Source organism: Nilaparvata lugens, unplaced genomic scaffold, assembly GCF_014356525.2.
Source record: "Nilaparvata lugens isolate BPH unplaced genomic scaffold, ASM1435652v1 scaffold7535, whole genome shotgun sequence".
Lineage (NCBI taxonomy): Eukaryota > Metazoa > Arthropoda > Insecta > Hemiptera > Delphacidae > Nilaparvata > Nilaparvata lugens.
The window spans coordinates 1-12,652 of NW_024093283.1; the positions used below are offsets into that span (position 1 = coordinate 1).

Genomic DNA, 12,652 nt, shown 5'->3' on the forward strand with positions numbered 1-12,652 from the left:
CCCATACAATACACCTATATTATTAGTTAATCTAACACATTATCTTTTAGTATACCTAGATGCCCTGCATATTCTTCTACACTCTAAACACTGGTACTTTAATTGCATAGTGGATACAACTGTATCAAATGGCTATTCCAGATTCCGTCATTTGTTGTTATACCTTGATGCCTTGCATACTCCTAGCCGGCTTCCAGTTGGCGGCAGCATCGATGGTCACTTCATCGACGTCGGACGAGTTGAGCGTGTTGAGGATGCCCCACATGTACTGGTCGACCTCGAGGCCCTCCAACTGCGCCGGCTTGTTGCAGACGGGACACCGCCATGAGCCCCGCTCGCAGTTCAGCTGCAGGTACGATTCCAGGTCGAAGCACTGGATGTGCTTGCAGTCGTGGCCCCGCGCCGGTAGCGTGATCTTCTTGAATGTGATCGGGCATTTCAGCGACACCTGCACACGATAAACGGACTAACGGCATTAGACAAATTAATAGATAGATCTAGAAATAAACACACAGACAATATAGACAAATGAATAGATAGATTAAGAAACCATAAAAAATGTACAGTATGTTATTTAGTCTGTATTCGTCATCATCAGCATTTATTTAATAATTATTTTTTCATTATCCAATAATTTGATAATTATTACTATTCTATTGTTACTGTATTAAACATTTTCTGTAACGTTTTTACTTTCCTTGCCCTACTACCATAGGTAAGGAAAGTATTGCTTTACAAAAAAAATTAAGGTACCCCAATTTCAAGTTTTCTATACGTTTCAAGGTCCCCTGAGTCCAAAAACATGATTTTTGGGTATTGGTCTGTGTGTGCGTGTGTGTGTGTATGTGTATGTCTGTGAACACGATAACTCCATTCCTAATTAACCGATTGACTTGAAATTTTAAACTTAAGGTCCTTATACCATGAGGACCCGACAATAAGATTCCATAAATTCAATTCAAGATGGCGGAAAAAATGGCGGATAATTACTAAAAAACCATGTTTTTCACGTTTTAACGAAAACGGCTCTAACGATTTTCTTCAAATTTATACCATGGATAGCTATTTATAAGCCCTATCAACTGACATGAGTCTCATTTCTGAAAAATTGTAGGAGCTGCGTAATATTCTGGAGAAAAATGGCGGATAATTACTAAAAAACCATGTTTTTCACGGTTTTCTCGAAAACGGCTCTAACGATTTTCTTCAAATTTATACCATGGATAGCTATTTAAGCCCTATCAACTGACATGAGTCTCATTTCTAGGAAAATTGCAGGAGCTGCGTAATATTCTCGAGAAAAATGGCGGATAATTACTGAAAAACCATGTTTTTCACGATTTTTCACGATTACTCGACTGATTTATTTCAAATTCATACTCTGTATAGTTATTTATCAGCTCCATCAACTGGCATGAGTCTCCTTTCTCGGAAACTAATGGGGGGTTCACCCCATCCTTGAGAAATGGACTTTGTAACCTCATTCTCGTGCATGAGGTAGGTAGGTAGAGCCACGGTATTTAGATGAAAACGGTAGGGGTCATGGAATGTGTGCGCAGTGGCCAGCCAGCTAGATTGCGTCATCGCCACCAACCGAGGTTTTTAACACCTATTGGCAATAATTATATAAACTTATTTATAAAAAAAGATGATTGGATATAATGACGTCAGCTACATCGGAAATTTAGCACAAACATGCGCCTACCGTCTTCATCTATATACCGTGGGTAGAGCAGTCTATAAAAATAACACATAGTCGAAAAATTTCATCTGTAGAACAGCTGTTTTGACGACTTTTAAAAAAATCATCGGATTTCACAATTTACACAAAGGAAAAAGTACTCTGAAAACAATTATATACACACATATAGAGTAGTCTGATCGTAGTTTCAAATAATTATGTTGCCACCAATCGTCATTATGTTATTTCTCTAAATTATTGTCGTTTAAGAATGAGGCTCCCAGTTCAATGAGCAAGGAAAGTTGTGTGAGTGTACCACACCAGATTTTTTTTCAAAAATCTATAATTTTAGCATATATTATTAACTTTTTGTGTACCGTAGTTGAGAAGTTGATATTGTGGTAATTATTCATATTAAATGAAAAAGACTAAGAAATTGCCAAAAAACCACAGATTTATTGATACTTAGAAAGACCGGTTTCGGTTATTACACCATTGTCATATCTGATAAACTCTTCTCATATTATATATTATAAACTTGGAATCAGTTCTATTAAATCTAGATAGATAGATTGACTAGAGATTATTAAGACGGATCATTTAATGTTTATTAAGGTAGGCACACACAGATCGTCAGCACGCATCGGAGGATCAGATTCGATGCATTATTTTCAATTGGAGTGCGCATACCTATACGATGCGGATAGGTATGCACAATCCAATTAAAAATAATGCATCAAATCTTATGATGCGGACAGGTATGCACACTTCAATTGAAAATAATGCATCAAATCTATATGATGCGGACAGGTATGCGCACTCCAATTGAAAATAATGCATCAAATCTATATGATGCGGACAGGTATGTGCACTTCAATTGAAAATAATGCATCAAATCTATATGATGCGGAAAGGTATGCGCACTTCAATTGAAAATAATGCATCAATCTATATGATGCGGACAGGTATGCGCACTTCAATTGAAAATAATACATCAAATCTATATGATGCGGACAGGTATGCGCACTCCAATTGAAAATAATGCATCAAATCTATATGATGCGGACAGGTATGCGCACTTCAATTGAAAATAATGCATCAAATCTATATGATGCGGACAGGTATGCGCACTCCAATTGAAAATAATGCATCAAATCTATATGATGCAGACAGGTATGCGCACTTCAATTGAAAATAATGCATCAAATCTATATGATGCGGACAGGTATGCGCACTTCAATTGAAAATAATGCATCAAATCTATATGATGCGGACAGGTATGCGCACTTCAATTGAAAATAATGCATCAAATCTATATGATGCGGACAGGTATGCGCACTTCAATTGAAAATAATGCATCAAATATATGATGCGGACAGGTATGCGCACTTCAATTGAAAATAATGCATCAAATCTATATGATGCGGACAGGTATGCGCACTCCAATTGAAAATAATACATCAAATCTATATGATGCGGACAGGTATGCGCACTCCAATTGAAAATAATGCATCAAATCTATATGATGCGGACAGGTATGCGCACTTCAATTGAAAATAATGCATCAAATCTATATGATGCGGACAGGTATGCGCACTTCAATTGAAAATAATGCATCAAATCTATATGATGCGGACAGGTATGCGCACTTCAATTGAAAATAATGCATCAAATCTATATGATGCGGACAGGTATGCGCACTTCATTGAAAATAATGCATCAAATCTATATGATGCGGACAGGTATGCACACTTCAATTGAAAATAATGCATCAAATCTATATGATGCGGACAGGTATGCGCACTTCAATTGAAAATAATGCATCAAATCTATATGATGCGGACAGGTATGCGCACTTCAATTGAAAATAATGCATCAAATCTATATGATGCGGACAGGTATGCGCACTCCAATTGAAAATAATGCATCAAATCTATATGATGCGGACAGGTATGCGCACTTCAATTGAAAATAATGCATCAAATCTATATGATGCGGACAGGTATGCGCACTTCAATTGAAAATAATGCATCAAATCTATATGATGCGGACAGGTATGCGCACTTCAATTGAAAATAATGCATCAATCTATATGATGCGGACAGGTATGCACTTCAATTGAAAATAATGCATCAAATCTATATGATGCGGACAGGTATGCGCACTTCAATTGAAAATAATGCATCAAATCTATGATGCGGACAGGTATGCGCATTCAATTGAAAATAATGCATCAAATCTATATGATGCAGACAGGTATGCGCACTCCAATTGAAAATAATGCATCAAATATAATGATGCGGACAGGTATGCGCACTTCAATTGAAAATAATGCATCAAATCTATATGATGCGGACAGGTATGCGCACTTCAATTGAAAATAATGCATCAAATCTATATGATGCGGACAGGTATGCGCACTTCAATTGAAAATAATGCATCAAATCTATATGATGCGGACAGGTATGCGCACTTCAATTGAAAATAATGCATCAAATCTATATGATGCGGACAGGTATGCGCACTCCAATTGAAAATAATGCATCAAATCTATATGATGCGGACAGGTATGCGCACTTCAATTGAAAATAATGCATCAAATCTATATGATGCGGACAGGTATGCGCACTTCAATTGAAAATAATGCATCAAATCTATATGATGCGGACAGGTATGCGCACTTCAATTAAAAATAATGCATCAAATCTATATGATGCGGACAGGTATGCGCACTTCAATTGAAAATAATGCATCAAATCTATATGATGTGGACAGGTATGCGCACTTCAATTGAAAATAATGCATCAAACTATATGATGCGGACAGGTATGCGCACTTCAATTGAAAATAATGCATCAAATCTATATGATGCGGACAGGTATGCGCACTTCAATTAAAAATAATGCATCAAATCTATGATGCGGACAGGTATGCGCACTTCAATTGAAAATAATGCATCAAATCTATATGATGTGGACAGGTATGCGCACTTCAATTGAAAATAATGCATCAAATCTATATGATGCGGACAGGTATGCACACTTCAATTGAAAATAATGCATCAAATCTATATGATGCGGACAGGTATGCGCACTTCAATTGAAAATAATACATCAAATCTATATGATGCGGACAGGTATGCGCACTCCAATTGAAAATAATGCATCAAATCTATATGATGCGGACAGGTATGCGCACTTCAATTGAAAATAATGCATCAAATCTATGATGCGGACAGGTATGCGCACTTCAATTGAAAATAATGCATCAAATCTATATGATGCGGACAGGTATGCGCACTCCAATTGAAAATAATGCATCAAATCTATATGATGCGGACAGGTATGCGCACTCCAATTGAAAATAATGCATCAAATCTATATGATGCGGACAGGTATGCGCACTTCAATTGAAAATAATGCATCAAATCTATATGATGTGGACAGGTATGCGCACTTCAATTGAAAATAATGCATCAATCTATATGATGCGGACAGGTATGCGCACTCCAATTGAAAAAATGCATCAAATCTATATGATGCGGACAGGTATGCGCACTCCAATTGAAAATAATGCATCAAATCTATATGATGCGGACAGGTATGCGCACTTCAATTGAAAATAATGCATCAAATCTATATGATGCGGACAGGTATGCGCACTCCAATTGAAAATAATGCATCAAATCTATATGATGCAGACAGGTATGCACACTTCAATTGAAAATAATGCATCAAATCTATATGATGCGGACAGGTATGCGCACTTCAATTGAAAATAATGCATCAAATCTATATGATGCGGACAGGTATGCGCACTTCAATTGAAAATAATGCATCAATCTATATGATGCGGACAGGTATGCGCACTTCAATTGAAAATAATGCATCAAATCTATATGATGCGGACAGGTATGCGCACTCCAATTGAAAATAATGCATCAAATCTATATGATGCGGACAGGTATGCGCACTCCAATTGAAAATAATGCATCAAATCTATATGATGCGGACAGGTATGCGCACTTCAATTGAAAATAATGCATCAAATCTAATCCTCCGATCCGTCCGATGACGATCTGTGTGCGCCTACCTTTATACATAACATTGACTTCATCAAGATTCCAGTTCATCATGAACCACCCTGGTTGTGCAACTCCAGTGCGTCCTGTTTTCAGTACGTCAAGTTCATGTTGAGGAAAGCTGATGCAATCTGTTCATTATTGTTTAAATATAATATATTTTATTCGTCAAGAAATGATATTATTTCCAATGATTAAATTATAAATGTTCTTGATTGTGATTGAATATTTTGTTAATTGATTATATTTCTACATTGTTGAGGAACGATCTAGCAACATTGCAGAGGTGGAAAATAATAGCGCTATCTACTTTGACGAATGATGGACAAGAGTAGCTACACCAATGTTAATCAAATACTGCCACTTTCTTTCTTTCTTAACGTACCTTAAAATAGTAGTTGGTTTTGATTACAAATAAATAGAACTCTAATGCACATCTATTAAAAGAAAAGTGAAGATTCAATTAGTTGAATAATGTAAAGAAAACGTTCATCATCTTTACCATCTCTGAAATTAAGGGAGTTTATAATAGACTGTAAAACATTTGACAGATATTTGGAGGAAGGCAGGTACCGCTGGAACTAGAGCAGGTGACACCAGATACTTGTGGATGAGAAAACTGCGTGAGGTCTACTGTTCACAGAACTACTAGTAACTGTAGTTTTGGTAAGTGAGTAGGTACTTAATGAATTGAGAACTTGACGAACTGATACACTCCCATGGATGATAAAAAACGGTGTTTTACTCACCTTGAGCGCAGTCTGCTCGATGACGTCACGGTCGTTAGGACAGGGCGGCGCCCCAGGCGGACCCCCTCCGGCGCCCCCTGAAGTATTGCTGAAGTTGCGCTTTATCTTGGCGATGCAGTGATCAGCCGTCAACAGGCGCTTGCGCAGTAGACCCTGGAGCACACTGCGCACGCTCGGTCGGTGAACTAGTTGCAGCACGAACAGGTGCGACTAAATACAGGACAGCAAATTAGATTAGTAAGTGACTAAAGACAGAATAACAGGGAAGATTGGTACGTGATTAGACACAGTACAAAGAAATTTCATATTTCAAGTTATAGAATTTCAATTCAATTCAATTTATAATTGCATCATGAACATTATAATAATATTTATTAATGCATGTACATTTTAAATTGAATGTTTCGTACATTTAGCATTTGTCAGTTACAATAAAATCATACAATTTGTCAGGTCATCAAAATGTCCGTGAATATTTGAAGTCGAAAAAATAAAGATGACATCATCTTAGTTATTATAATATTTCACTAGGTTCATTTCTCACACTGTATATGAGAAAAACTCCAGTAAACTGTAGAAACATCTCTTTTGTAGCCAATTCCTCAGTAGTCTCTTGAATGTTCTTCAACATTTGATGATCAGACAGAAGATGAGTGAAAAAAGAGTAACCTTGGGGAGGCTCCCAACAATATCACAATCACAATATAAAATACTGTAATTATACAATAGTTACCTAAAATATATTTTACCTTCGCCACTTCACTAGGTTTTGACTTTAACAAAGTGTATTTTTGTCACTATATTTGGAAGAAATGTCACGATTTTCGAACCTCCATTGATTGTGTATCACCACTGAAAGCTTTCAAATTCAAGAGCCTACTATGCATTTTCATTTTGAAACAAACAACATTTGAATGGAAACTAGCATTATTAAAATTTTAATTATATGCAATTTAATGCATTATACTATCATTATTTCTCGTCACAATTTATAAATTTATTTATTTATCACATTGTGTACAAATACTTAACATGAGGAAAGGCACAACAGGTTCATGCCTAAAACTGTCCCATATACTATACTGTCCAAATCAAAATGTTGGTTATGTCACTTTCACTTTTCCAAATACAATTTACGCTCTTCAGTGCTCAGATAAACGAGCAAATTTTGAATCAAATAGATACTATTAAAGCCTAGTATCAAAAAATCTAGAACAGTAAATTAATAATTATTCAAAAACTCTAAATTTTGAATTTTTGAAAGATATGTCACAATTCTTGAACTTTTATTGATTGTGCATCACCACTGAAACCTTGTCATGTATTTGCATCTTGAAGCAAACAAAATTGGAATTGTTACTTACACAGCAACAGGCAGACACAGTGATCTGAATGGTGTTGCGTCCGGGCTGACAGACCTCCTTCAGGTAGAGCGGCTTGTGCGAGGTCTTGTTCTCGCCGCGGTCGATGGTCAGAGGGGTGGCGTTGACGGACACCTGGACACTGGCCGGCCAATTGGTGTTCATCTGCCTGTCCTCGTGGTGGAAGCACTTCAGCTGCAGCTCAAGGTCACTCCTCCACATCAGCGTCTGGTGCACGGTGGGTTTCAACTGGAACACGTGGTTACTAACAGCCAGGTTGTGCTCCAATCTAAACGGTGGTAGTATGATCCCGTCTCGTACAGGGAACGTAAGTCTTAGCTCGTCGTCATTTTGGATTGGTAAGGGAGGTTTCAAGTCGTTGAACGTCGGCTTGATATCCGCGTTGGGTGAGATATACGGCGGCATACTACTGGCCGGAGTTAGGGGCGGTGTAGGGTTCCCAGGTACTGGAGAATGCTGATAACTACCACCTCCACCAGCCCCCCTATCCCCTCCAAAACCACCTCCGCCGCCTCCATACTGGGCTGGACTGCCGCCGCCGGCCTGGAACTGGCCGAAGTAGGTGGCTGACTGGTTGGAGGCGGCTGAGGTGGTGTAGGGCGGTGTCGATTGGCGCACTATGCCACCTCCGCCAGCCCCGCTGCGACCGCCCCCGGGAACTACGCCACCCCCAGGCACGTAGCCCGTCGTCTGCTGTGGCATGTACTGGCCTTGGAAGCCGGGACGACCGCCGCCTCCGCTTGGGTAGCCGCTTGGGTACTGCAAACAAAAAATAACTATTATCAAAAATCATGTTTCAATAGATACATTATTGAATCATAAATACACATTCCTATTAAGATGTGGATAAGCCATGGAAGATCCATTCTGTAATGTTCTGGAAGTAATAATAGTGATGTAGGCTAGCCCTACATGGATACTCATGTGAGCACGGTTGTCAAGGTGTCTGTTTTGGCAACGAACTGTTGATGAGAAAATAACTACCGCCTACCGGTAGTTGAAGTTTTTAGAGTTTTTTGAGAGATGTTAAAAGATTATGTTATTTTATTTTTATCTCGTTCGATGTAAACTTTTAATGAATAAAGTGTCAATTACAAAAGCACATTATTTACAACAATATTGATAATTGTTCAACAACGGAAATTTGTTTCTAATTATTTAAAAACTGGTCCAGAAACCTTCAAGCTTTTCACTCAATATCCTTCTTTGAATTGAATCACAATCACTTTATATTTATTGATATTCAAATTCAAACTTTGTTACTAGTTACCGGTTCAGAAACACTTCTAAACCTTCACCTTCTGAAACGCTTTAATCAATATCCTCAAGAATCGCTTCAAATTTTCTCACCCTATATCCTGAGCCACATATGGCGACCATGTGCTCTCCTAAAATTTAAAAATTGTAGATATATGTTATTTGTTGCAACACGTGCTCTGAACATATTGTATTTAAGAATATGAACACTCGAAGAGCTAGAATAATAAAAAGAACCGTTTCTCAAAACTATTGAGAATGCATTTGAATAGCTTACCTAGCCAGATGACTGGGGTTATTATTCTTTTCAAAGTAGTTTGAGACAAAATCATTCTGTCATAGAGAATTGCTAACAATATATGATAACAGTAACGTCAGTCACTGACACGTCTACAATAGAAAACCATGGTCCCCTGTGCTTTGTGTCAACCCTTGTATTTATCTATAGCATAAGTTGATGGCAGGTGAATGAAGATTGTGAATAGCGATATAGATATATAGTTAGGAGAGAAGTAAATATAGATAGGTAGTTTACAATGTAACCACGTGGTTAGCATATGCTACAATTTTACCACGTGGTCAGCATATGAATATTATTGAAGCAATTATTTGAATGGTGATTACATAAAACGATAAACATGATATATGAGTAATGTATTTATAATTAGGTCATGAAGTAGATTAGGCTATATGTATAAAGTATTCAACAATAATGTTGTACAATAAATTATAATTCAATAATTATTATAAGCTAATTAAGTTAGTTGAATCCGAATTCATAGGCTAGGACAAATTTGTAAATAGAATAAATTAGGTATATTTGATTGAAACAGGTTGACAATGAGTATAAGAAACCTGCTTAATTAATTAAGTAGTAATTGATTGGTATCTTATTAATTTGATTTATTCAACTCGATTGTAATGATTACTGTATGACATTGTATTTTGTTCATTTCATGTATTTATTATTGAAGTATTTGCTATATTAGATTTATAAGATTGATTAGCCTACTGTATTAATCAAATCAATGCATTCAATTGTCAGTATCCAAACTTCAGAGTTTAAATATTGATAAAATATATGATATCATTTGTTTTAATAATGAAGGGGAGCCATATTTTAAAATGATATAACATAATAAACATTATAGTGAATTCAAATTGATATTTGAATTCAATTTGTAAGCAGAATATTAGCTGAAGAGTTGGAGGTAGGCGGAGCTAGAGGGCGAAGGGTGATGAGGGGTGGAAAATCGTGGTGCTAGTATATATGCAGGCAGACCCTGTCTTGCAAGTTAGTTGCATTTGTGTGGCATTTGAGTGGCAGTTAGTGGCAGTTGAGTTGCTGTTAGTTGCTGTGAGTCTCTTGGATTTTGGACAGTGTTCAGTGTAGGAGTGAGTTTTTGGTCTCAGACTTCAATTATCCTATAGGGAATTGACTGAGCCAGGTAAAGATTGTATTTAGAATTTTCAATTTTTCTCATTTAAAATCCACACCACCCCACCCTAAAAGCCCAAATAACTATATCAATTACATAGCATCAAAGTAAACAGCAAATTTAATTATTTAGCTCTTCTAAATACAAATCTGTGGATACAGTTTTAATTAACTTCTTGAAGCTTACAGTTGAAATTTTCTTCTAAGCACAAATAATAGTTTTTTAAAGCAAGGCTCCCCTAATCATATTCATTCTTTAAAATTTATCAATTCTCTTATTTTTGACTATAATCATATTTTTAACTAGAGTTGTTCAATACTTTGGTTTTATACCTTATTTTTCAAGTAACCTGTTAAAATAGGAACTGTTTGTTAAAATTTGTTGTATGAAATTAAAACTTGAACTGTTGTACTTTCAAAAACTTAATCATCTTGTATTTATATCTAATCACTATATCTATTTATTATAACATAAATAACATATCAATAAATTTAAAGTTCAATAATAAATTCATAATTACCTTTTGTTTTGCCTTTCACTTCGTACATTCCCTTACACACGACCCTGATCATCTATCTTTATCTTTTTCTTCAATACTATTATTAGTTCAGTGAGTGAAATATAAGTATCCACACAGTGAGTGAAGTTACAGTAAAGTAATTAATTTTATCAATTCATAGTAATTGATTGGCGCCGGGCAAAATACCGTATAGAGTGAGGGAGTTCGAAACCCACTCTAAACAAAGACCGACAGTGGGAAAGAGTTCAATCCTCCTACAATTCTCAATTACTTTCAATTATTATTGCCATTTAAAGCTGAATTTCAGTTAAAAGCTATTCTGAAGCTATCAGTACCAATGAACGTGTACATTACTGTGGAAATATTATTGCTATTAGTTCTTATGGAACTAATCCCACTCAGCCCGGCAAGCTAGCATGAATAGCCCAAGCAAAAATACCCATTAAGCTTCCTTTACAACAAAATTGTCATAGAAACTACGTTTACACCAAAGTTGTTAACAAAATGTTGTTCATAGATACCTAGTTGTCTACAGAAGAGTTGTCAATTTTAAAAGGCAGTTAGTAGCTATGGTAAAGGTGATATTTTCCAGATCAAAATTCAAGTGTTTTTATTGATTATTTTGTGAATTTAAAGTTTGTTTAATGTTTTTACGAAAGTTTTATTATCAATCTATCCAAATTTGAAATTGTTTGTTCTATTCTAATTTATATTTTTAGATTGATGATCTGAGAAATTGAAATGGACATAACCTATGTATAATATTTGGACAATTTGAAACTAATTCAATTCAATTCAATTCGTTTATTTCCACTTGGCATACAATACATGTACATATTTATATTTGATATTCAACAAAATAAGAATCACATTTTTACAAAACAGTATAAAGAACATATTGATTGAGTGGAATTCCCCCAGTAAGACTATGCGTCTGAGATTGAGGGACAGTTCCTGCAAGCAGTATTATTCAATACGTAGTTATATGGTATTATATTTACTACAAATTACAATATGTGTGATTAAAATTACACAACTAAGATTCAGATAACAGTGGGTGAATTATAAGTGATAACATAATATAGTGTTGGGTGTAGCTTGATATCTAGAGTGGAGAGCAAGAGGACCCAAAAACCGGAGGTAATTTATTGTTTTATAAGCCTCTATTATGTAAATTAGGAGATTGAAGAAGTTTTGAGAAATAGCCTGTTTTTTCTTTTCCGATCATTGTATTGTTAGTAACCAAATAAATAAATAAATTCTGTTGTAGAATACACGTTGCAGTTTTCAAATATAGAGCGACCAAGTAGAAAACCTTGTCATATAATTGCACTGCGAGCGTAGTCGGTTTGTAATTTGTTGGCAACTTTCTCAATGTTTCCCATGATGAGTATGGAAAAATGTTTTTGTTGAAAACACATATTTCCACAAGTTGACAACAAAATGTTGCTGTGCTTATTAATAAATTGGCACCAAATACCGCAATTTGTTGAAAACTCTGTTTACAACTCTGGTGTACACGTGGCTTAAGCTGGGTTTACAC

The 12,652-nt window shown here is 35.9% G+C and overlaps 1 protein-coding gene across 1 annotated transcript; it reads right to left on the reverse strand.

Annotated features, from left to right (window-relative positions):
• Nucleotides 1-163: 163 nt before the first annotated feature.
• LOC120356696 (zinc finger MIZ domain-containing protein 1-like) lies at nt 164-8,652 on the reverse strand (the record flags this gene model as incomplete). Its single annotated transcript, XM_039445662.1, has 3 exons — nt 164-448; nt 6,512-6,721; nt 7,876-8,652. Coding segments are annotated over 3 exons (1,272 nt in total), but the record flags the coding sequence as incomplete, so codon positions are not given.
• Between the last annotated feature and the right edge of the window lie 4,000 nt (nt 8,653-12,652).